This window comes from Canis lupus, chromosome 25, assembly GCF_003254725.2.
Source record: "Canis lupus dingo isolate Sandy chromosome 25, ASM325472v2, whole genome shotgun sequence".
Classification (NCBI taxonomy): domain Eukaryota; kingdom Metazoa; phylum Chordata; class Mammalia; order Carnivora; family Canidae; genus Canis; species Canis lupus.
The window spans coordinates 20595989-20622959 of record NC_064267.1 but is presented as its reverse complement, the minus strand read 5'-3'; the positions used below and the strand labels follow the sequence as shown (position 1 = coordinate 20622959).

Here is a 26971-nt window from a genome sequence, read left to right as displayed (position 1 = left end):
TCCTCTTAAGTGGTACAGTGTGAAGCAGACAAAAATACTGAAGGTCCATATCGGGACTTTCAATATTTTTTAGCAATACATCAAAGGAAAAAAATATTTATTCATCAATTAAATTTAATGCAGAAAACAAGAATAGTAAATACCTTAAGCAAGATCATTTAAGGATTGATATACTAAAAGCTCTAAAATGTTCTGGATATGAAATAAGCTGAGCATAAAATGATGGCAGTTGAACACTGCATCAGGATGACTGAAAGGTTATCCAAATAGATGAGTTCAAAATATGTTTTACTCTACTGCCAGTTGGGATTCTTCAGCCAGAGCACAGGGCAACGTGGAACTTAACAAACCCCTGCCAGCTCTCTCTAGCATCCTACAGCTCAACTAAAGATGAGAAAGTTGGGATTTACAGAAAAATCAATTTACTGTAGAAACGGGTTTTAACAGCTGCTCTAACTTGATTCACTATGAAAAAAAAAGTGAACTACAAGGTATTTCTATCATTTAACTCTTATATACCCAGTGGACTAAACAGAGAACAGAAAAGACCATATTTCAAAAAACTATCATTAAGATTTTGTTGAAATTAAGGAATCATTCCACATAATTCACACCTGTAAAAGCATATTATCACTAGTGAATATTAAAGAACAAGGATTAGCTGACATTTGATCCTCATATACAGCACTGACAGTCATATAAGAGAATTACATTTACTGGCAAATCACTAATGAATGTCATTTTCACTGTTGTAAATTCAAGTGTCCCAGGGCATTAGGCCAAACTCCCTTAAATCCTTATTGAAAAAGGCATGGTATTCACAGGCTAGGCATTTAACAATGAGTCTGCAGTGTCCTTTCAAGCTAATACCCTGTGGTTATATAATAGGTGGAGTATTGGCTCCCCAAAGGTATCTATATCCTAATTCCTTATGTTACACAATAAGGTAAGGAGGAATAAAATGTTGCAAGTAAAATTAAGGTTGTGAATCAGCCGACTTTAAAACAGGAGATTATCCAGAATTACCTGGGTGGGCTCAAAATAATCACAAAGATTTCTTTTAAATGTGGGCAAAGGATTTAGAAGAGTTAGTGTCAGAATAATGAGATAAAAGACTTAACTACCCATTGCTGGCTTTGAAGTTGGGAGGAGGCGGCCATGAGCCAAGGAATGTGGGCGGCCTCTAGAAGGCTGGAAAAGGCAAAAAATGGACTCTCCCCTAGAACCTCCACAAATCCCTATGAACACCTTGATTTCAGCCCAGTGAGATCCATTTTGGACTTCTAATCTCCAAAACGATAATAAATTTGTGTGATTTGAAGTTTGCAATAGTTTATTATAGCAGAAAAAAAAAAAAACCCTAATGTAAGTGCTTTTAAAACATGATCATGAATTCCCTGACACTGCTCCCATTAAGTGGCAGGCTTTGTGCCCAGATGAATAGAACGCAACAGAAAGCATGTGCATAACTTCCTTGGCCATGTTAAAAATGATCCTCTTGGGACATTTGCTTTTGGAACCCCGAGATACCATTAAGGACTCTAAATGCTGTGAAGGCACTGTGTCAGAAAACCAGGGGTGGGTGGGGGGGAGAGAGAGAGAGACAAAGATATGTTCCAGAAGCCAGACATTCTGACACAGTTGTCTGAATCTTCCCAGCCCAGGTGGGTAGATGACTAGCCTTAGTCATTTCTGATGGCACATATGACAGACCACAAACAAAACGTGCTCAGCTGAGTCCTTCCCAAATTATTGACTCATTATCAAGAGAAAAATAAAGTTTTCTTAAATTGCTAGGTTTTGGGATAATCTATTACATAGTAACAGATAACCATGCTTAACAATATATCCAAAGGAATTATTTTTTCAATACTTAAAATGGAACCCAAAAGATAAGAACTTTTTCAACCTACATTTATAACCACCTTTAGATAAACATTTCACTGTTTATTTCACATACAAGTTTTGAACATGCTGAGATTACTAAAACCACCTCACATTAGCACTTACCTTGATACCAAAAGTGAATACTGTCATGATAATTTTAAATATGAGTGCTAAGCATAACTGCCATATAGCTGAATATACTCCAAGGCCTGCTGGACGATCAGGAATATCGTCAACAATTTTGCTAGCATTCATGTCATTTCTGTAGTCACAGAGAGAAGAGGATTCCAGAGGACCACAGTCTGTAAAAAGCTCTTTGATCAGCTCACTGGTGTTGAGCCTGGTATATGGATTAGGGAAGGCGATCACCGCAGTAATGGCAGCAACAACAATGACTTCAAGAACAGGATACTTTCCGAATCTGGTGGATTTGCGTCGACGACACCAGGCAATATTCGCTCTAATGAAAAAGGCTCCCCAAAGCCCTCCGAATACCCCGAGGAGAATAAAAGGAAATAGTTCAAAAAGGTACCATGGTGTGTGATACTCCACATAAAAAAGAACCAGACGGCTGTTACCAAATGGATTGATGGATCTCAAAACAAATGCAGCCACTAAAGCAGCAAAAAATGATCTCCATAAAGTTTTAAGAGGAAAATAATAGCTAACCTAAAAAAGGGAAAAGAAAAATTAATGCTATAATTTTATAAGATGTTTCTGGTATGTTATAACTTGAATGGTGAACATCATGGTCTAATTTTTGCTGCAGCTAGAGTTTACATATAAAAGATTTTACTGTAGTAAGAAAAAAAATGGATGTTTTATTAACCTTGGCTATCACATCATTACAAATTTCCAATATCAATTGATCAAAAATGTCTAATAATCACTTGAGATACCCAGCATTGCTTTATTTTCGAAATGAGTTTCGTTTTTTGTTTTTTCAAAATGAGTTTCACCTCTAATTCAATCATGTAGTAAAGAATAAATGCACCATCACTAACTCCTATGAGGTCATTAAAAAGTATTTAATTTGCCTCTTCTATATTAAAAAGAAAAGAAGAATACAAACTGGAAAAGTAAATTTTAAAACATTCCTAGTCACATTTTTATGTAAACATGTAAAAAGTCTTAAGCACTAATGAGAAAACAAAAACAAAATATGCCACTGATGCAATTAAAATCATTTTCTTTAAACATCAATAACTGTCCCAGAAATATGCATACAAGACAAACTCATAATTTAGGAATTGATTAAAAATTTTTAAATAAAAAAATGGGTGATAATTTAACAGACAGTGGTTAAATATTTTCTACTAAGCCAAATCCACTTCTGCTTACTTTTACAATCACTAATATTTATACAAGAATAATATTTTTAAGGCTTTTCTCAAGGTAAAGAACATATGTAATGTATTACTCTGTAAGAATCACCAAAAAATAAAATCCAGAAAACTTAAAAACAAAGTCTATTACACTAGCTATAAAACTGAAAAGCATGCTAAAATATATTTGTAATAATAATTATACATAATGTTGTAAGTGCTTTTTTCTTTTTTAAACCTACCTCTTCCAGGCTAAAAAGAACTCCTCCAATTGGTGCACCAAAAGCTACAGAAACCCCTGCAGCTGAGGCAGCTGATAGCACCTAAAAAGAGGATTTGTTTTATTTCATATATTCTTAAAAATTCAAATATACCAAATAAAAATTCTTCATGTTCCTTGAATTTTTGGAATGTCTCTTCTGAATTTAACTCCCGTCTACCCCTCCTCCCCAAGCAGAGGCAAATATTTACTTCCTCTATAAAGATATTTTTCTCTTCTGCTTTAATTGAAAGGTCATTCACATATTCAATATTCAGTCAAAAAATATTTGTGCAAGATACACTAATGCAAATAGGATGCAAAGAAGAAAAGGCAATGAATACAGACAATTCTCAAGATGTTTGAGAAGACCAGTAGAGAGAGTAGTTACTGGAGTTTGGGGAGGGGGGGGAAGTAGTTTATTCTTAAACAGGATATAATTTCTTCAGATTTTAGAGCTAATTGTTTCATCATAAACAATTAATGTTTTCTAGGTAAGCTCTATCCCCAACGTGGGATTTGAACTCATGACCCCGAGGATCAAGAGTTCTATACTGACTGAGCCAGCCAGGCACCCCTAATAATGACTATTTTCTAAATCCTAGTAAAATATCTACAGGACTAAAAACCTTTTGAATTTTCTTATTTTCACTACTCTAAGTCCTCTAAAATATAGCTACTGCCAATATGGAAAGCCTTAATCTAAAGCACAAACGATGGCTACCTCTTTCCAAACTGGAACCCTACGATAAAGTTAAAGAAGACAAAAATATCCACAAACAGCTCTTATATATCCTCTCTCCAACTCCCCAATCTGTCACTGGGACATTGCCCACTTCTCACCAGCATAAAGCCAACTATACATATAAATTTATTGGACCTTAATTCTGTAATAACTTTTCTAAAAGTCTTTATTCCTTTCACTATTTCATTCCAGTACATATCTGAGGGTACCAAATACATTTTCTCAAATGGCCAAGTTTTACACTTAAGGAAAAGAAACTGGAAATAATCAAAATTAAATTATATATAGTTAAGAACATGATCTCCACTGTCAGGCTGCTGCTTGACAAATTAAAGATAAGCAAATATTTATTTTAATTAAATTGTACTTGGCTAGGGGCACCTGGGTGGCACAGTTGGTTAAATATATGACTCTTGGTTTCACCTCAAGTCTGATATCAGAGTTGTGAGATGGAGCCCTGAGTTGGGCTCTCCACTCTCAGCTTGGAGTCGGCCTGGGTTTCTCTCTCTCTACCTCTCCCCCTGCTCTCTTTCTTTCTCTCTCTCTCAAATAAATAAAACATTTTTTAAAGAATGAATAAATTGTACCTGGTTTTAAGAATGCATACTCTGCTTATTTGGGAGATGACAGCAAATTTAACAATTTTGTTTTTTACCACTAACAGGACTGTAGACAACACAATTAACTGAGTTCTCTGATTCTACATTTAAAAGAATTTTACAATCAAGCTAACACCCTAGTACCCAAAACTCATACACATTTTAATGTTTTATAAATATAAAAGAATCATTTAATTTAAAAATGTCAATGAAGTGAACATAGGAAGAAACCTGAAACGCAAGGCCTTACTGTTTTTAACTAACAATTAAACTCTAGCCATTTATATACTAAGGTGAACAAAGTTAATGTCAAAGATGTCACTAATCATCATAGTATATACTCAAAATTTAAGTGGATTCTATGACAGTTTCTAATAAATTCCATCTTGCAGTTAAAATGAATAAAAAAATAAAAATCTAACCCCTAAAATGCCAAAGTAGCAAGTAAAAGAACTGCACTGAAGAGACAAATGCTATAGTTTCATTTTACCCACTAATCTGCAATGCTACAACAGTACAGTTTTAGGTTAGGTTTTGTTTTGTTTTTAACATACACATATCCACAGTCCCAGTAGAAATAGTAGTAGCAGTAAGGAGTACAGACTTTGGAGTCAGAGAAAAATAAATTTCAATCCATATTCTGACACTCTGCTATGTAATCTTGGACAGGTTAGCAGCTCTACGCTCTATTTCCTATCTATAAATGGGGATAATAGTGCCATGTTAATAGGATTATTGTGCATCTAAATTTTAAAATGCAAGTAAAAACCTTGTCACAGAACCAGATAAGACAGTAAGTAATCAATAATATTAGCTATTTTTGTTGGACCATAGTGCTAGAATCACAATTATCATTTGGAGATGGAACTATGATGCTCTGAGGTGTTCCACTTTTAGACTACTGCCAATGCATGAATGATGCTTTAGTAGTAACACTAAAATGAACGAGGAATCATTTCATTTGAAGAATTAAATAGTTTGATAAAAGTATTCTACTTTTTTGTTATATTATTAAAAACAACAGGATGGAAGTTCCCGTGGTAGGGCCAAAGACCTCTGAGTTCTCCATATTTAATGATATAAAAATATAATACCTTAAAAACGCAAAGTGGTTTTGACCTAAGACTAGATTGGAATAACAGGAAGGGACTGGGCCACAAAGTAAATACAAAAGGTCTCAGGAGCCTATTTTTCTTCTACAAAATATCTACAGCGATCTAGAAACATTAGGGAATTCTCTTAAATTTAAAGGCTGCCTATAAGATCTCAGCTGGCGGGGATCCCTGGGTGGCGCAGCGGTTTGGCGCCTGCCTTTGGCCCAGGGCGCGATCCTGGAGACCCGGGATCGAGTCCCACGTTGGGCTCCCGGTGCATGGAGCCTGCTTCTCCCTCTGCCTGTGTCTCTGCCTCTCTCTCTCTCTCTCTCTCTCTCTCTGTGACTATCATAAATAAAAAAAAATAAAAAAAATAAAAATTAAAAAAGATCTCAGCTGGCTTAAAAAAAATAATAATAAAAATAAAGGAAATAAATGCTCCCAAACAGCTGAATGAAGAGGAATTCCTATATTCCCTTTAATGTTTATCTCTGATTTAAACCTCAGGAGGTCCTAAGGCCCTCAGAACATCTTCATGGTGCCAAGTAGCTCTCTGTAGATGGCACACCTCTTTCAGGGGCATTAGACACTTCCTCCAGAGGAAAAACATAGCTGTTAAGACTTCCCAACCCTGGAAAAATACTGATGCTGAGAAATCAGAGGAAAAATAACGTTGCATTTGGGAAAAACTTCAGATGAATAAACGTGTAAGGCAAAGCAAAAACAAATGAAAAGAGCTTTGTGAAATTCAACTGAAACCAATGTACACCAAGTAGTCTATCAAAACTTCTCTAAAATATAGGGGTGACTGAGCAGTACTGGGGATGTAGTCTAGAAAGACATTAAAGATACTCGAAAAGGATTCCTTCTTACATTTGAATCTGAATACAAAATTTATCCAAAAAGTGAAGAGTTAAAACATGATCTTTACACTAGAAAGTTCTCACAGACATAAGTCTATGTAATAGATATTTATCTGCCAAATAAACTACAAAAGACACTTACCTCCCTTTTTTTAGCTTCATTTGTGCTATACTTTGGAAAGAGGTAGGAAAAAATATTTCCACAGCAACAGGCAACATGTACCAGAGGACCTTCTTTTCCTAAACTCAAACCTGATGCTACAGCCAGTACTAATGTGATGGTTTTAATCATTAAAGTCCATTTTCCCAAGTAACCTCTGATGATGAATCCACTTAAAATAGTTTTAATCTACAAAGGAAAGATTAAGACAGCTTAATTTCATTCAGGAAACAGGAACACTTAACTAATTTAAGTTACTCTCTTGTTTTACTCACAAAACCACCTTGCAAATTTTTTTGGTGGACCATGGAACAACTTACAATTTTTCAAAAGCTTTAACTATTATTCTAATTCTCTTCTCAAGCAAGGATTGAAGGCAACCCTATCTTATAAATAAAACTAGACTATAAGGCCATGCTAAAAGGAATACAGGCCTTAATACAAGGGTTGTAATTACATAACCAGGAAAAGGTATATTTGAATATTTCTGTGGTAGAAATACAGTTAGATATATTCCAGACATTCTGTGTCAGAAATTAGGATACTTTGTCTTCTCAGACAGCTATTATTATGTGTAATATTTTCCTATATATTAAGTATAAGTGACAACAGCTAAAATGCTGCATATTACCCCTTATTAAAGACATTCTTAATTAACAGAACTTTTAAAATCACTAAAATTAACTTTCAAAAGGAAATGCATTACAAAAAGCTGATAACCTACCTAAAACAGAAAAATTAAAAGGGGAAAGAAATGAATTTCCATCACACCATTCAATCCTAAGTATATTCTTTAAATTACTGTTGATAAAAAATTAAACCCAAAAGTTTGTACTATTGACTCACTATGGTCATATGTCTATTTCAAGCATAAAGTGGTTATAATTATTATCTGCCAAATTCAAGAATTAACTTATAATTAAAAGATAGTCATAAAAAAGAGTAAATATATTCAAATCAGGTTCATAGCAGCAAAACATCAACTAATCCATTGAAGAATTTTAGGCCACATAGCACTTTTCCAGCTTTATAACCAAGTCTTCTGATATTTGTTTAGCCGTGTGCTAAATTAGTGGTGGAAAAAAAAAATCAACCTCCACCGTTAATGATGAAATGACCACGGGGAAGAATTTGTTGTGATGTCTACAATCAGCTTACATTTTTTAAATTTTCTTTTTCAGATTACAATTTCCCCAGAGAAACAACTACTTCTCCCCCTAAAGGCAAAAAGATAAACATCATAACAATTACTAAATGTTCAATGATACTAAATATTGCACAGCTTACCTCTGGAATTCCAGAGCCACAGGCATATGGAGCAAATACTTTTACCAGGGAAACAGCAAGAAAGGCAAAACCCAAGGCCCAGAAGATGTACATTATGTAATTCATGATGTACGAGCCAGGACCCTAAAAGGCAAATTGTTTAAGAGTGTAGGAATTTAATGTACAATGCAACCCGAATGTAAGTGCTTGCCACGTAAGAAGCTTGGGTGAAACTCATAAGAGTTTCTTGGCTTACTTCCACAATAGTAAAAGCTTTATATGAACAAAATACTTGAGTAGAATCAAGAAACATATTCATATATACACAGAGGCTTAATCTGTTTCCTGATACCTAAAGCCTTGTTGCCAAAAATCTGCTATACTTTAACCTCTGCCTACCCACAAACCACAGTTTGAAAACAGCTGAAGGCAAGATTGCATTTGCACTTAGATCTCATTCTGCTGCAATTCTCCTGAAGATCAAGGGAGAAACAGCATACTGCCCGTGCAAATATTCTTTTTAGCTCAAAATTTCAGCTATAACAAAATTTTAAAAACACATCCTTATATGACCATGTAACTATATATATTATATAACATTCTAATTTCTACAATGTTCATTACTGAACATCAAGAGCAATAACATAATCACTTAGATACTATAATGCCACAAAGAAAATCTGTGGATTTCTTCAAGATAGCTCCAGGTACGAGGCTTATTTTAAATTTACTGATTTACTAAATTTACTGATAATTTATACTTCCTGACAATTGTGATATGTTAAGCAGCTTTAATAATTTGACTTCATATTAATTTTCTATGATTATACAGATCCTATTGCACTTCTTTTCTACAATAAGAAATATATTTAATGTCATAATTGAATAGACCTGAACGTGACTATATTGTTAACTAACATAAGAGATTCTTGTAACTTTACATTTTACTTGCTGCAATGTATTCTTCTTTTCCACTCTAACCGATTACATTTTTTTTACATTTTTTTTCTTTTAATGCAGTTGCAATCATCTAGTAGTACATGATTCTGTAATTAAACGGAGACTCATCTCACTGTATTGATTATTAATTCATCTTCAGACCCAGCAAGACTTACTTCTGCTTGACCTATGATTAATTCTGCCCATGTTTTCCACTGTGGACATTTATCCCTCTCTTCAAATGTTGTTTCATTAGATCCCCAACAACACTGTTCATGGTTGTACCACAATGCACTGAGGCAAATGCCCTCCTTTAGGTCAGTCATCCAATCAGCAGCAATGTCTATTAATCCAGCCAATGCCCCTGTAAAAACATGTTGAAGGTAGTGTTAAAAAAAAAATTAAGTCCACTTTTGGAGTGTTGAGACTATCAAGTTAAAAGGGTCAAAGAAAGCGGGGGGACTCCCTATACATAAAGGGGCACATAGGGAATATCACATAAATTTAAGATTTTTAAGTCTTAGGTATAAATAAGTTTATATTACTTTTTTAAAAGTATAAATAGCAACTCTTTAAAATGGCTATTCTTTGTTTGAAATTACAACTAGTTACATCATTTAAATTAATTGTGATTTGTAATAAAGGTGGTTAAAAGATATTAAAATATCTTTAAAAGCAGATATCTGGCAGGAGGTTCAGGAATCAGGTTATTAGAGTTAAAACTTTAATACATTTGCAAACGATGTCAGTCAAATTACTTAACACCTCTCTGTGCTTCAGGCACCTCATCTGTAAAATGGTGATAGCACTTATGGTGTATGTAAAATGGTGGTAGCACTTATACCATAGGACTGCCATGCAGTTTATACTCATCAAAATTTTAAGGCAGTGCATGATATATAGGAAACAATAAATATTAGCTACTTATTATGATAATATTAAGAGATACTTTATTGTTTATCTGGCCCAAATCATGTATTTTACAGATAAGATAATGAACTGAGAAAGATCAACCAAACCAGATTGACACTTAAAGTAACAGAACCAAGACTAGACATTGAAGCTACCTGCCTCCTAGTCTTATATTTAAGATTTCTTGAAAGAAATAAAACAAATGCTTTTAAAAACCCAACAGGACCTGAAAATAAATTGTAGGGTGAAGGAGAGAACTATTTATTTTTCTGTTAACCAAAAAAGGATTACATTAAGATTTTTCTTTACCTGATGCCAATCCTGTTAGTGTTACTACTAGCCATCCTGACCATGCGTCATATAAACTTTTTGTCATTTCCCATGCTGATTCTTTCTTTTTGCTGTTGATCTGAAATTAGAAATGTTTATACCTCATTTTTCAAACTATGAACAGAAGCCACAACTTAGAATCTAACAATTTTTTTTTTTCAGTTACTATACACAAGACAGTAATGTATAAGCTAAATAATGGGAAAGGTGAGTTTGGGGCAGAACCACTATGTTAGACAATTGTTATACATGTAAAACAGATGATAAACATTTACCCAGAGATCTGCATTTTTAACAAAAACCTCAGGATTTGAGAGCAAGGGGTTCACAAACCACCTAGAGTCTGGCCTATGTTGTTTTAAATTGAATCAAATGTAGCTGATACACATCTTTTATATTAACAGAAATAAGATATTATTGCTTGAAATGTCTGTCATTCCCTGGCCATTTTCTGGTCCTAGCAATTACGTGGATTATGATATTCTTCATTTTTTAAACATTTTTTAAAGATTTATTTATTCATGAGAGACACACAGAGAGACAGAGGCAGAGGGAGAAACAGGCTCCATGCAGGAAGCCTGATGTGGGTCTCAATACCGGGACTCCAGGATCACGCCCTGAACTGAAAGGCAGGCGCTTAACCACTGAGCCACTCAGGCATCCCGAATGATATTCTTTAAAAGGTAAGGCCAGTTAATAATAGTACTATGCCCATAAATACAATATAGAAAAGTCATGTGAATAAAGGGCCTGCCAAAACTTGTAGGTCTATAAATATGCAGGTATGGAGAGTTCTAATTGCACTTGGAACATCTAGAGGCTCTCTTCTATCACTGTGTAGGGCAGAAGTGTCCTCTACTGAATACAGTGGAGGAAGTGAAATTAGCAGGATAGGAATACATTTGATTTCCAGATCTCACTCGACTAAGACACAAGAAAGCAACTCTTCCCTCTGTTAGTAAGAATGCAGTTTTAAACTTATCCCTAACTAGCCCAAACCTCTTCCATTCTATTAAGGATTGTTGCTTTAAAAAGCCATATTCTCAGTCTAAGACTTCAATGCTCAAACCGTCCCACAGTATGGTTACAGCTGGAATTCAAACATCTGGTCTATTTTAAGCCACAAGATCTCACTAAAAAGACTCCGTTAAGTTCTGAGTTGAATAACGCAATTTTATATCTTCTATACTATAAACAACCAATCTCAGATACTAAGTATTCTTTAAAGACTGAAGGTAGGTTCATTTCTTTAAAAAATAATCATTAAACCCCATGCTGCTTCTTAATGAGAATAACTATAATGTTTCAGATAATATGAGGTAAAAATTTGGAAATCATCTAAATATTCATCAATACAGTACTGGTTAAGTAAACTGAAGTGTATCATTTGTTTTTTTTTTTTTTTTTTTTTTTGAAGTGTATCATTTGTAATGAAAAATTCTGCACTCACTAAAAGAATGAGATAGATATGTGTTATACAGGGAAAAGAAGCAAAGTGGACAGAAGTGTGTACAGTATGCTGCAATTTATCTAAGAAAAAATAAGTATATAAATATACATACTTGTATTTTTTAAACATAAATTAAACCATACAGTTTTAAAAGTAAATCATTATTTTAAGAGGAGGGAGGCAAAAAAGGTTAGAAGAGATGGGGACTTTAAAACAAAGTAATTTGTATGTGTGACCTTAGTGGGATAAACACTAAGAATAAAAACGATTATAGAAAAAAGAAAACACTACAACTTTTCAACAAGCACATCACTAATGATAGTATTGGTAATATTTTGAAACTGCTGTGTGTTGTAAAGTAAGTCATATATGTGATGTTGAGATTTTTGGTATGGCTGAAGGATGGTACAGATTTAAGACCCAAAAGATAAATAAAAGTCTTTCATTACTGAATTTAAGTTAGAAGGTTCCTATAGACTTAAGAGGCTAAAAAACAATGGCTAACCCAGTCACAAGTACCTCTAGCGCCCACATCACCTATAAACCTTCTCCCTTCAAAGGAACCAGGGTTCCTCAGTGGCTGACTCCAGGTATGGTGCAGGAAATGTGTAAGATGAGCTAGTATCATCTTGTTTTCCTAGAATACACCAATCTACTTACTACAGATGTGTCAAAGGACACAAGCACCAACCCAAATAAGTCCCTGCTAGTCAAAAATGGAATAACATAGGCATCAACAAGGATAATAATAGGGATGATTAAAACACATCAAATATATTGAAATCTATGAGTGCATGAAGATAAAGAAACAGAAGCCAAACAAGCAAACCAAACTCTCACTGGCCAACTTCTGAGGATACTAGGGAACAATTTAATTTTAAATTATCCTTTTTCTGTACAATCTAAACTTCAGGGAATCCAGATACTTGGTACAAAGAAGGTTCTCTTTGTAGAAATTTTCATGCTAATAAATAAAAAAGGAATGACAATTAGATTACTGACATTTTGCAAAATACTGAAATAGTAATTTTTGAAATGATATAATGTAGATTTACTTTAAATTAAGAGGTAGAAGGGCTAACAAGTATAAGAAAAAGTTTGGGGGGAAAAGAGTAGGTATATGCACTGATATATAAAAGTTTTTCTTTTAAAAACAATAGTAAGACACTTGCACCCCAATGTTCATAGCAGCAATATCCACATTAGCCAAACTGTGGAAGGAGCTACAATGTCCTTCACATTAGCAGTAGATGAATGGATAAAGAATATGTGGTGTGTGTACACACACACACACACAATGGACTATTACTCAGCCATCAGAAAGGATGAATACTTACCAAATTTATATTGACGTGGATGAATTGGAGGGTATTATGCTGAGTGAGATAAGTCAATCGGAGAAAGACAATTGTCATATGGTTTTATTCATACGTGGAATATAAGAAATAGTGAATGGGGCCATAAGGGAAGGAGGGAAACTGAGTGGAGAAAACTTATGAGAGGAAGACAAACCATGAGAGACCCCTAAATCTGGGAAACAACAAAGGGCTGCAGAAGGGGAGGTGGGTAGGAGGATGGGGTAACTGGGTGACAAGCATTAAGGAGCGCACTCATGATGAAATGAGCACTGGGTGTTATATGTTGGTAAAAATTTTTAAAAAAGCACAAAAAATAAATAAAAATAACATCCACGTACAGTTTCCCAGGTTTAAAAAATTTTTATGTTTATGTAAGCATAGATCAAAGTATGGAAAAATGGTATTTGGCCTATCTAGAAAGAGATGATTGACAAGAATAGCTAGGACAGTGACCACTTCATATTATTATTATTTTTTCATATTATTTTAAATGTTATATTATTTTACATATTTTCAAGGACTAGGGACTATCTTTAAAACCAAAAGGCAAAAAATATACTGTGGTTTCTCTTAGTTTTGATTCTCTTTAAAATTTTATGAACATGATGTCGTATGGATACTTCATACTACCTTCACTTTGAAACACATTTAAACTCCAATCTGAGTAATTAATGACTTTGTAAATGTATATACTTCTAACTACAACTGATTTACTTAATAATCATACAAGATGCAAGAGTGTGCCTACACTAGGCATAATGGGATTAAAACACTGGTTCTTATAGTGTGGCCACATACACCTTGAGGATCTCGGAGACCTTCTTAAGGGGACCTTCAAGGTCAAAACTATTTTTATCAGAATATTAAAATGTGATGTGCCTTTTACACTGTGTTGACATTTTCACTGATAACACAAAAGGAAATGCAAAACGGCTGCTCCTCAGCACATATGGCAGTAGCATCCAAATGTACTGGCAGTCATTATTACATTCTTCACTGTCACATATCCCAGTAAAAAAAAAAAAGTAAGTAAATACCAGTTTCAATTAAGAATGTCTTTAATGAAGTAGTAAAAATTACTATGCCTCAATCAGAGTCTTCTTTATATTACGTGTGATGATTTAGGTATACATAAAGCCTTCTGATACATACTGAAGTATGAGGTATGTCTTGAGGAGAAGCATGTGATTTACTTGAGTTGCAAAATAAACTTTACACCTACACCCGGAAGACCATTTTTACTTGAAACAAAGACATCAAACTATGGTTTTTCAGACTTAGGAATCTGACAGGCATCTTCCCAAAGACAAACCAAGTCTGTCATTTCAAGTGAAATAAATGTATATTTGTTTTTAATGACAGAATTTGAGCTTTCAAGTAAAAACAAGAATTTTGGAAAACTTGTATCTATCACTGTTAAAGATGACAGATTCCCAATACTTAAAGACTTTTCTAGAGATCAGGGCTAATATTAACAATTGTGATTTTTTTTTTTTTTAATGAAAAGTGTCAACACTTGAAAGAACTGCATAATAAATCAGTGAGTATTTTCCAAATGATCATTACATGATGTTATAAAATTATTCATTAGAGTTCAAAGTGAACTAACAGATTTTAATGTAACAAAAGGCAAAAAGTTCATTGATATAGTTTCGGATTACACATTGGCAACTAATCTTTAAGAAACTACCACCTGAAAAAAAAAAAAAAAAACTACCACCTGTCACTTTGGTATCAAAGAATATCCACAATGATATAAAAAGGTTATCAAAATATTCCTAGCTTATCCAATTACCTATCTGTATAAGGCTAGATTTTCTTCATATGTTTCAACCCAAATAACATATCACAACAGACTGAATGCAGAAGCAGATATTAGAATCCAGCAGTCTTGGGCAGCCCTGGTGGCGCAGCAGTTTAGCACCGCCTGCAGCCTGGGGTGTGATCCTGGAGACCCTGGATCGAGTCCCATGTCGGGCTCCCTGCATGGAGCCTGCTTCTCCCTCTGCCTGTGCCTCTGCCCCTTTCTCTCTCTCTCTGTCTCTATGAATAAATAAATAAAATCTTAAAAAAAAAAAAAAGAATCCAGCAATCTTTTATAAAACCAACAATGAGATTTATAAAAATGTAACATGTCACTCTCTCACTAAATATTTTTTATTTTAGAAAATATGTTTATTTTTCATAAAAAGGTTTTGTTTTCATAAAACTGTATCTTGATGTTAATGTGTAATGGGATTTTATTACTTTTAAATAAGTCAACGCATTAAAAATTTCTCAGTTTTTGTATCTAATATGGTAAACTAAGTTCCCTAGGCATTCTCAGCAACTATTCAGAGTTTAGAGTTCAAAAGTGTTCTCAGATGATAAAACAAAATAAAATAAATATGTATTTTTTCAAAAACTTTGAAAATCCCCACTGGTTGTATAGTGTCTTCCCAAAAAGGTAAATACCAAATGATGAATCTCAGGGGTTATACTTGTCAAAAAATAATCTAATTCTATTTTCAATTATACATGTATATGTTAATATGAAAGGTTGTAACTAATCTGTATGCAGTTATTTTCATTTATAAGTAAATTTCAGACCTCAAAGTTATAACAAGCCTTTTAGAATTTGGAATTTTATTTTTCAAAGAGATTCTTTTTCTATTTTTTAAAATTTATTTTTGGACTACATTGTATCACTAAGTCACAACCCACAAGTTGTACTGTTTAGAAGCCATTCTTATTTTAAATGTTTTTTATTTAATGGATAAAATATTGATTTAATTTTAAAATTTTTATTTACTTTAATTTAGTAGGAATTTATTTTTTGTTACAAATGGAACAAGTTTTTTTTTTTTTTTTCTTTTTGAAGATTTTATTTATTTATTCATGAGAGACACACAGAGAGAGGCAGAGAGCTAGGCAGAGGGAGAAGCAGGCTCCATGCAGGGAGCCCAATGTGGGACTCAATCCCGGGACTCTGGGATCACGCCCTGAGCCAAAGGCAGATGTTCAACTGCTGAGCCACCCAGGCATCCCAGAACAATTTATTTCGAAAGAAATTTTAGCCCAACTCCTTAGCCCAAGACATAGCTGAAATATACATTTGCTATAAAAGCCACTAGAAATATTATTGCAATATAAGTAATACTTTTTTTATTAGTAATTCATTACAACACTTAACATGCCCTTTACAGAACTCAATTTGAGAAATATCAGCATTTAAAATTGAGAAAGGAGCTAAAAGAAAACAATAAGACCCCACGAAACTATCCTTCCGTGTTTCTTCTTTCGCCATAAGAATCATATAACAAGTTTCTTCTTTTGCTGGAGCTCCTATGCTGTTCAAAGCCAAAAATCATGCTGACTTCTACACCTTGATTTTATGCTGTGTTTTCTCAGTCTTTCCTTCTTGTCTTATTATATTCTTCCTTGATTTTAAGCTACCTCAAAGTCCTTTCCAGGGGTATAAGTAAACTTTTAAAAAAATTACACATAAAGGGGATCCTGACTGGCTCAGCGGTTTAGCGCCTGCCTTTGGCCCAGGGTATGATTCTGGAGTCCAGGATTGAGTCCTGCGTCGGAGTCCCGGGATTGATTGAGTCCTGCGTCAGGCTCCCTGCATGGAGCCTGCTTCTCCCTATACCTGTGTCTCTGCCACACACACCCCGCCCCCCCGTGTCTCTCATGAATAAATAAATAAAATCTTTTAAAAAATTACATATACAGAGAAAAAACATGTATTACTTGTAAAATGTAGAAATTTACCTCAATGTACTTTAATGTATAGTAAGTATTTTGGCTGCCAGAGGTCAATGGCAAAGATATGTTATTAAGTGATCTAGCTGATCTAGTTATACACTACACTAAAAAATTACTGAAAATACTTACCCGTCTATGCCTCTCTCGGTCTTTACATTTCTCTCGCACCCAATCAATAGTATGGAAATCATCATATGTACCAACACCCGGAATTGGTTCATCCAAAAGATCCAGTAAGTGGGTAGAACTGTTAATGCTGCCTCCATTTGTCATTGTATAGTGAGTCCCTATAAAGCAAAAAAGAACAGTAAGTACATTTTATGAGAGACAATGGTGAACTAGGTAACCTTAGAAGTTCACTGGTAATTCATAAAGAAATAGTATCACTTGAAATGTAATAAAATAGGGGAAGAAAAATTATCAAGAAAAATTATCTAAAACTTGGAAATAAGGCAAAAGACCGTGGCATGTCCTTTCAAACTCAGACTAGAGTATCAAAAATAAGCCTGCCTCGTAGTCATCTTTTGCTCTGAAGAAGAGGGCTTTGATTTATTATTTTCTATTGATTAGGACATAAACTCTATAAAGTTAGGTAATGACTTATAGAAGATTGATAAGTTGAAAATGAATGCTTTCATCTGGCAAAAAACATAATTCAATTTCATCTATAGAAAGGATATACTGAGAGTTGTAGTATTGGGGTTTTTTATTTTTGCCCTGTAGGAAAATTTCTTTCACTGATATTTCATATCACACATCCTCTTGACATGTGCCCACTATATACTTTTAAGAGAATTTAAGGTATCAGAAAGGATGTTGAAAGACAATTCACAAAAAAGAATTAAATTTTAAAAGTTCAATCTAACATAAATGGCTCTTAAAAAGTTCAATACAATACAAAAAAGAGAAATGCCTATCAAACCTACGTATCATTTCCCTCTATCAGATGGATAAAGATTAAACAGTTAATGCGCTGACTTGGCAAAGTTATGGGGAAGGAAAGCTTACCACAAAATTAGTTTTAAGTATAAACTGGTATAACTCCTTTGGGAAGTCAAAGCTACCAAAATTTAAATACACAGACACTCCCTAACCTAGCAAAGTCCACTTCCATTTTTCTCGCACTTACAACTGCATAAATCCGTAAGTTATACACAGTGTGGTGAAACATCTTACTGTGTGCTCTAGAAGGAAAACAAAAACAAATTAATGTCAAAGTGATCATAATCCAAAAGAAGAGTCAGCAAAAGAGCCAGAGAGCAAATACATTAGGCTCTGGAGGCCACACAGTCACAATAACACAACTCTGCCATAGTAACACAAAGAAAATCACAGATAATATATAATGAATAGGTATGGCTATGTTTTAATAATACTTTATTTACAAAACAGGTGAACAGCAGCATTTAGCTCAACCCCTGATCTTTTCCTTTTTAAAAATTTTATTCATTTATTCATGAGAGACATAGAGAGAGAGAGAGGCAGAGACTTAGGCAGAGGAAGAAGCAGGCTCCATACAGGAAGCCCGATGTGGGACTTGATTCTGGGACTCCAGGATCACGTCCTGAGCTGAAGGCAGACACTCAACCACTGAGCCACCAGGCGTCCCTCAAACCCTGATCTAAAGTCTCTAGAGCACGAACCAAACTCAACTGAATATATTTACTAGGAATTTTCTACTTAATGGCACTCTGCTAGATGTATAAGAGATACAAAGGTAGAGTACCTGGGTGGCTCAGTGGTTGAGCGTATGCCTTTGGCTCAGGTCATGATTACAGGGTCCTGGGATCAAGTACCATATTGGGCTCCCTGCAGGGAGCCTGCTTCTCCCTCTGCTTATCTGTGTCTCTCATGAATAAATAGTCTTTTAAAAAAAAGAGAGAGATGTGCAAAGGTAACAAAAACATCCCTGACTCAATGTAATATTGAATATTGTATTAATAAACAATGTCTATTTACTTCCACCAGATCAAACAGGGTTCTCTCTTCCTTTCCTATTTAATACAGTTGAATATTTGCCTTGGAAAGTATAAAACTTCTAAAAGAAGAGTATATTGATCTCAGCGTTTTGGCAGATGTACTCCAGGAATGAATAATTTATCATTCTTGGCCGAGGGTTTAAAAGGCCAATCCCTGCAATAGCCCATGTTGATTTACATAAAACAACTTTATACTTTTTACACTAGCTCTTTCTTCCTCTCTCTGCCCTGATTTTACTCATCAATTTCCACTTGGTAAAAGCTGCCTGAAAGGCCAGAAATTTTCTTAAGAAAAAAACTACAGAGAATAAACACAGTGAGTACTTATGTCTTGATAAATTTGAGAATCTCTGACTCTGCTTTCCACGTGATAATATTAAAATTGGCAATTTAAAAAAATCTTTTTGCAGGACATATCAAAAGCCTCTATAGCCTTCTGATATGATAACATCACTTCTGGCCAAAAATGCATAAACTGAATCTTAAAAGGAAAAACAAGATAAACACAAATTGAGGGAAATTCTACAAAATAAATGGCTTACATTCTTCAAAAAATGTCAAAGTCATGAAAGACAAATAACTGAGGAACTGTTCTAAAGCTATAGGAGACTCAAAAGATACGACAAATAAATATAATCATGCTCCTGGATTATTAGAATGTGGAACAGGAAAAAAAAATGGGTTGTGGTTTTTTGGGGGTTTACCTTAAAAGACAGAGTAAAATAACTGAAAAATTTGTAAGCAGTCTGTAGATCAGATAATAATACATATCAACAGTTTTCTGATTTGGGAATGTCAATCAATATCAGTTTTCTGATTTCATATAAGGGAATGTCCATTTACAAGGGAATACACACTAAAGTATTTATATATACATGCACATTTATTTTGTGTATTATATATACATATACAAAATAATTTATGTCAGAGAATAGCACATATAACAGTGAAAGAAAGAATAAGAAAAAACAAACGTGGTAAAATGTTAACATTTCAGAAACCTGAGTGAAGTGTATATAGGACTCTTTTCACTATTTTCAACATCTCTAAGCCTGAAATTAAAAGAAAATGTTTTTAAAAGTCTACTATGATATATTTTGAGAACCTCCAACTCCCTCCACCTCTTGTTGGTTTTACTTGGGTAGAGTTAAAGAAACATGGGCTGTTGATCTTAATTATTACTCTTCTATTCAAAAAATAAAAAGCAGGGTGCCTGAGTGGGTCAGTGGTTGAGCGTCTGCCTTTGGCTCGGGTCATGGTCCCAGGGGCTCCCTGGGATCAAGTCCCGCATCAGCTCCCTGCAGTGAGCCTGCTTCTCCCTCTGCCTATGTCTGTGCTTTTCTCTCTCTGCTTCTCATGAATAAATAAAATCTTTTCAAACATAAATAAAAAGCAAAATTTCTATACTACTTAACATATATCCACACAATATGTCACCAGCCTCATGATAAGAATTGTCAAGTTGTTTGCACCACAAAGATGATAAGCAAATGGAGCATGTATTACTCTAACAGACATAAGCCAGGAAATAGAAAAGTAGACACTTATTTTTATGAGGTAGCAAAAAGTATAGCAACAAAATAAACAATATTTACATTAACTATGGGTCTTGTCTTTAATGATTTTCAAATACTCTGCAGAAACTACTTTCACATCTAATTTACAAAACTATGCAGCAATTCAAAATACCTGAAAACCAGAAATAAAGGATTCAAATTTTTTAAACCAGAGGACCCTGTGAACCAATGTTTTGTGCTTTGGGGCTTTCAGGTTGTGTCCCTTAAACTTCTGTGGCTGCTACAGAACATGTTAGCATGAGAATTAGCCAGAGCAGTTTGTGTCTTCAACAGACTGTTTGTAGGTCAGTGTATCCCTTTATCCCTATTTGCTTCTACACACAGAGCAATAGTGTTTGAAAAGTATTCTCCCCAGTATTATAGGGAGAAATACTAACTGGTGTTTTTGGTTTTAGGGGAGCCCACGGAAACAGTCACAGTTTCCCCTCCAAATTATTTCTAAAGGAAATCTGGGGCATTCTTGCAACTCCTGTTACCCAACTGGCTTGGACAGTAACCAGGGAAGATTTTGGTATGAAAGTAAAAACTTTTTGCTGAGACAAATGATTAGAGTATTTCTTTGGCTCTGATATATATAATTAAATGGAATCCCCAGGAAGAGAAAGGGAGACATTTCAATTTGGCTTTAATTTCTCTCCTTTTACCATGTTCCTTACTCATTGTACAGGGCTATTACCAAAAACTGAAAGATATCATACTGAATGTGAAATCAATTAACATTTTTTTTTAATTTAAAATTTGTACTTGCAGAGTGTCACATTTAGTGGTCTGTCCTCTGCTCTGCTTTCTCTCATTTTTTAATAATACAGAAGTGGGAACCCGTCCATTTACAAGAGACATTTGACTCACGGATCTATTTTCTATTTCTCATAGCCTCTGAAGTCACCACACTCTTGGCAGGGATTTTGCACTCAATAGTTCAGAGGCCCCCAGACAGATTACAAATTGTGACAAAAGGTGTGAGTTGTACAGACTGGATTCATCACAAATTTTCCCAGAATTCCAGATAAAGTGTTTCAGCCTTCATCTGGATCATGAAAAATATGGTGGGGGATCCACAGTACCCTCCCCATAGGTTGCAGGTTGTTACCAGAATAAAAAAGTACAAAGAGATGTCCAAATTGCTGGGGCACCTGGGTAGCTCACTTGAGCTCAGATCATAGATCAGAGTCCTAGGATCAGGCCTGGCATCAGGCTCTCTGCTCAGCAGGGAATCTCCAAATCTCTCTCCCCTTGCTTGTACATGCTCCCATTCTCTCAACAGAATGAATAAAAATCTTAAAAAAAAAAAAAAAGATGGGGCGCCTGGGTGGCTCAGTGGTTGAGTCTGCCTTTGGCTCAGGTCGTGATTCAGAGGTCCCAGGGAGCCCCACATCGGGCTCCCTGCAAGGGAGCTTGCTTCTCCCTCTGTATGTGTCTCTGCCTCTTTCTGTGTGTCTCTCATGAATAAATAAAATCTTAAAAAATTAAAATTAAAAAAAGATGTCCATATTGGGAAAAAGATATAATAAAGATGCTTGAGTTAAAAAAAGAACATACTCCTCAAATTCACAAAAATATCCTTTCAGTGAATGAAAAAACTTTCTGAAAGTGGTTAAACATTTGATAAGAATCAAGCCCCTGAAGTTGTCACAAGGACTTCCAACAGAGGAGGACATGCCTAACACATGCATCAAGAGTACTGGGGAGTCAATAGTGCAGAGACACCTAAACCCTATAGTTCAGAAGGCAGTTAAGTTCTAATGCCAGAGCAATTTCATATTTAGAAATGTAAATCATTTTTATTTAAAGATAATGAGAAAGAGTTTCTCAATCTATCCTGAAAAATAGAAAAGAAAGGAAAGCTTTCAGTGCTTCCATTCTAGGAGGCCTAAATTATCCTGATATCAAAGCCAGACAAAAACACTACAAAACAAGAAAATTGCAGACTAATATCTCTGGTAACCATAGATGCAAAAAAAACCCCAACAAAATATTAGGACACCAAATTCAAAAATGCATTATAAGCATGATTCACCATGATCAAGTAGACTTTATTCCAGGGATGCAAAGATGGATCAATATCCACAAACCAATGTGATGCACCACATTAACAAAATGGAGAAAAATCATATGATCATCTCAATAGATGCAGAAAAAGCATTTGACAATATTCAACATTTGTTTATAATAAAAACTCAACAAAGTGGGGACAGGGGGAATATACTCAATATGGGACAAAACCACATCATACTTCATGGTGAAAAGCTAAAAGCTTTCCCACTAAGATCAGGAACAAGACTGTGCTTATCATTTTTATTCAACACATTACTGGAAGATCTAACAACAGCAATCAGACAAGGAAGATATAAAACTGTCATTATTTACAGGTGACATAATACTATATACAGAAAACCCTAAAGACTCTACCAAGAAACTATCAGAAGTAATAAATGAATTCAGCAAATCTGCAGGATAAAAAAATCAATACACAGAAATCTGCCTTTTCTTAATTTTTTTCTGATTTATTAGTCTATAGAATGCAACAGATTTCTGATTCAGCTGGCTATTTAAAAAAAAGATTCCAACTTTTACTTGAATATGTGTGACATTTCATATATTTCTTTTATAGTTTGTTCTGCTAAACATGGAAATCTGAGTAGTATGAAGAAGGAGACAGACTTCCTATCCTACTCTAAACTGGGTAGGGAACATTCATTTCTAACAGTATAATAGAAGTGCCTATATATCCCACATTAGGAATAATTTTAAAGATATAATGCATCCTAATAATAACGATGGTTTTTAAATATTCCTAATGTATCATTTTTTATTATTAGTTTCAGAGGTAGAGGTCAGTGACTCATCAGTCTTATATAACACTCAGTGCTCACTACATCACGTGCCCTCCTTAATGTCCATCACCCAGTTACCACATCCCACCCCACCTCCCCTCCAGCAGTTTGTTTCTTATGATTAAGAGTCTCATGGTTTGTCTCCCTCTCTGATTTCATCTTGTTTTATTTTTTCTTCTCTTCCCTATGATCCTCTGTTTTGTTTCTTAAATTTCACGAGTAAGAGCATATGATCATTGTCTTTCTCTGATTTACTTATTTCGCTTTGCATAATATCCTCTAGTTCCATCCACATCATTGCAATTGGCAAGATTTCATTTTTTGATGGCAGAGTAATATTCCATTTTATATATATATATATATATATATATAAAAACCACATCTTCATCCATTCATCTGTCAATGGACATCCGGGCTCTCTCCACAGTTTGGCTATTGTGGACACTGCTGCTATACACATTGTGGTGCAGGTGCCCCTTTGGATCACTACACTTGCATCTTTGGGGTAAATACCCAGTAGTGCAATTGCTGGAGCACAGGGTAGCTCTATTTTCAACCTTCTGAGGAATCTCCATACTGTTTTCCAGAGTGGGTGCACCATCTTACATTACCACCAACAGTGCAAGAGGGTTCCACATCCTCAGGAACACCTTATGTATCATCTCTGTGTATAGTTCACTGCAACCTAGCTTTTATAAAGTTTAACTTACATATATTAAAATGAGATAAGTACAAATAATTGTGTTAATAAAATTTTTATGAATCGTACAAGTTATCTAGCTTCACCTCTCAACTTCATCTTATGTATGAATGAAGCATGTATCTTTTAATACCACAAGCACAGATTAAAGTATATACATTCATGAATATGTATATAAAGTAGATCTCTCTCTTGCCTAAAATAATACTTCAATGGTTGGTTAATTTGAAAATTATAATTTAGCTTTTCTAAAACTGATATCTGGAAGGGAATCTATAAGACAAAGAATGAAAATGACAATGAAATAAAGGTGGTCAGGCAATCCTTCCCTGATCATGCCTTTGTCCTTAGAAAATGCTCTTCTTATAGTTGCACTTCGTTAACACAAAATGACATGATTTACCTACCCTGGCCTTCCCATTTCTCAAGGCACATACAGCTTGCATTTACTTATCTGTGAAGACAGTAGTAGAGGTGCACCAGAATACCTTCTGAAAATACTAATCAAGGTTCCTTACCCAATATTATTTCCTTGTCCTCTCCACATTTTTCTCCTATTAATTCGGTGAGGCATCAATTGCCACAGGAAAAGAAATACGCAACAGAACATAGAAAACAAGAGCCATTAATATGGCTTCCGAGTTTCATAGTTAGGTTTTTAAAATCCATTAGAAAAGGCAAAATTTTAAAAGCCAGTACCTTGGAGTTATAAGAGATAGGTTTCTAGGTTTCAAAAGGCTTTAAATACAATGGCTTCGACTTTCTGCAATAAGACATGGACTGAAAAAAGACTAGATGAAGAACCAATCCTTCATAACTACACAAAGTTTGCTGGGAAGCAAGGAGGGGAACTGAGTAAACAAGAGTTATGATAATTAAACTGGCAAGTGGCTTCAGCCTTTAACATTCTCCTATAATGAAAAAAATACAGATGAGATCATTCTAGCCACACTTATTTACAAGCCCTTTATTACTAAGCATACTTTCTAAAAACTATCTTATATCATTGAGTGCATATGCACATCATTTTCAATATACTTCAGATTACTTTAACTGCTGTGACCTACTGTAATTTAAACTTCCAGGTTAGTTTGCATTACAAACAGTACATGCAATAAACATATGTGAGCCTAATTAGTCATCCTCTTTCCCAATTAGTTTTTAAATTTTTAACTTTTTTCTTGTTCTTAACATTTTTCCTCAAACAGGTACCCAGATAGTAAATATCAATAACCAGGTGTATCTCCAAATTTAAAATGACCACATTAACCAGCAGCTGTCCTCAGATTAGGATTTTTCTTTGTATAATACTCCCTTATTGTTTCTACCCACCTAGAAACCCCTTCCCTTTCTTTCTGTGATAGAACCCAATTATTTTTAGGAAGCTTCTTTCCTTCATTGCATGTAATCTTGTGGAGAACACTGATCAAGGTATCCTCCCCTCCCCAGCTAAGACAAAGGCACATGATCCAAGCTAGACTGATCAAATCCTCTCCTAGAAATGTAAATCTTGAACACTGTGATACAAAGACACTGGAGTCTGTTAATGTCAATGACTTAACTTCAAAAGGATATAGGATAGTTCCTACTACTTGGACTGTAAGAAAGTATAATCTGAAAGTAGTTCCCAAATTTAAGAAAAAAATGAAAAACTTTTCTGGAGTCCTATCAGATGCCAGAGATTACCCTTCTACTACACAATGGCTGGGAGAATAAAAAAAGGCTGCCTTCTTTTCAGAGTAACCTAGTAGAGAAATTCCATGACCTTAATGAGCTTGGAGATCAGGCCTAAAGTCATTCTCCAGCTCTGCCATTTATTAGCTATTTAACTATATCCTTCACAACTTACTTACAAACCTCTTAGAGGTACCTGGGTTTTTTTCACCCACTTTTAGAGTAGGATGTGTAAACTGATGATAATCTGACAAACAGGAATTCAATAAGCATGACCTAGTGTTTCTGCTCAAATAATCTGGTATTTAAAACTGCACCAGGCTGCATTATTCATATGGCATTACTCTTAACCCAAAGATTCACAAAAAGACACAGAAAGGGGAAAAATACCTTACAAATTTGAATGATGAGCTCTTCTACAATTGTATATTAAAAATCCTGTAGTTTTAAAAAAATATCATTTAATTCATTATGCCCAACTGGCATGGACACAAACAGATTTCTAAAATCTATGGTCAATAACCAATCTTTCCATGAAACGGACATTTTGTAATTAGAAAACACTAACATTAAAAAAAAAAAAAAAGAAAACACTAACATTATTTCATAGTTCAAGTATTATCAACACTAAAACACCTCAGTAAGCAGGAAAAATTATCTAATCAACGAGCTGTTAACTGGGTTGTAGTTTTCTTGCAAAAACAATTTTATTGATAAAGAACTTTATTTTTTTCTCCAGATGTAGAATTTTGTATCTCTTCACCTTCCCAGTCCTCAGCAACTACTAATCTACTTTCTGCCTACATGGATTTGCCTATTTGCCATTTTATATAAACGGAATCAGAAATACATAATTTTTTGTATTTGGATTCTTTTATTTAGTATGTATTCAAAGTTCATCCATGTCACAACATGTATGAGTACTTCATTTCTTGAGTGAATATCGCATTAATGGATATTCCATAATATTCCATTAAACCACTGATGGACATTTAGATTGTTTTCTCCTTTTAGCTATTATGAAAAATGCTTCTATAAGCAGTTAAGTACAAAAGTATGTACGAATTCATACATACCTATGTAAACAGAAACTCATTTACCAATATCTATAATCTAAACAAAAAAAGAGTTTGTCTTTTCAACAAATGATGCTGGGACAACTGGCTATCCACATGCAAAATAAAGCTGGACTTGTACCTCACACTATACATAAAAAATAACTCAAAATGGATCACAGATCTAAATGCAAGGGCTAACTAAAACTAGAAAA

The 26971-nt window shown here is 34.5% G+C and overlaps 1 protein-coding gene across 6 annotated transcripts in view; it reads right to left on the bottom strand.

The window, feature by feature from the left end:
* CLCN3 (chloride voltage-gated channel 3) overlaps positions 1-26971 on the bottom strand; it is an 88240-nt gene that overhangs the window by 18837 nt on the left and 42432 nt on the right. For 5 of the 6 annotated variants that reach the window (XM_025462842.3, XM_025462844.3, XM_049101335.1 and 2 more), the window contains 7 exons: positions 17067-17224; positions 10359-10458; positions 9314-9501; positions 8220-8342; positions 6915-7121; positions 3455-3535; positions 2011-2556 (listed from right to left, as the gene is read on the bottom strand). In XM_025462842.3, the coding sequence (XP_025318627.1) occupies positions 2011-2556; positions 3455-3535; positions 6915-7121; positions 8220-8342; positions 9314-9501; positions 10359-10458; positions 17067-17224 (1403 nt within the window). Of the gene's footprint in view, positions 1-2010; positions 2557-3454; positions 3536-6914; positions 7122-8219; positions 8343-9313; positions 9502-10358; positions 10459-17066; positions 17225-18066; positions 18122-26971 lie in introns of all 6 variants that reach the window. The other variant, XM_025462845.3, reaches the window with a different exon arrangement.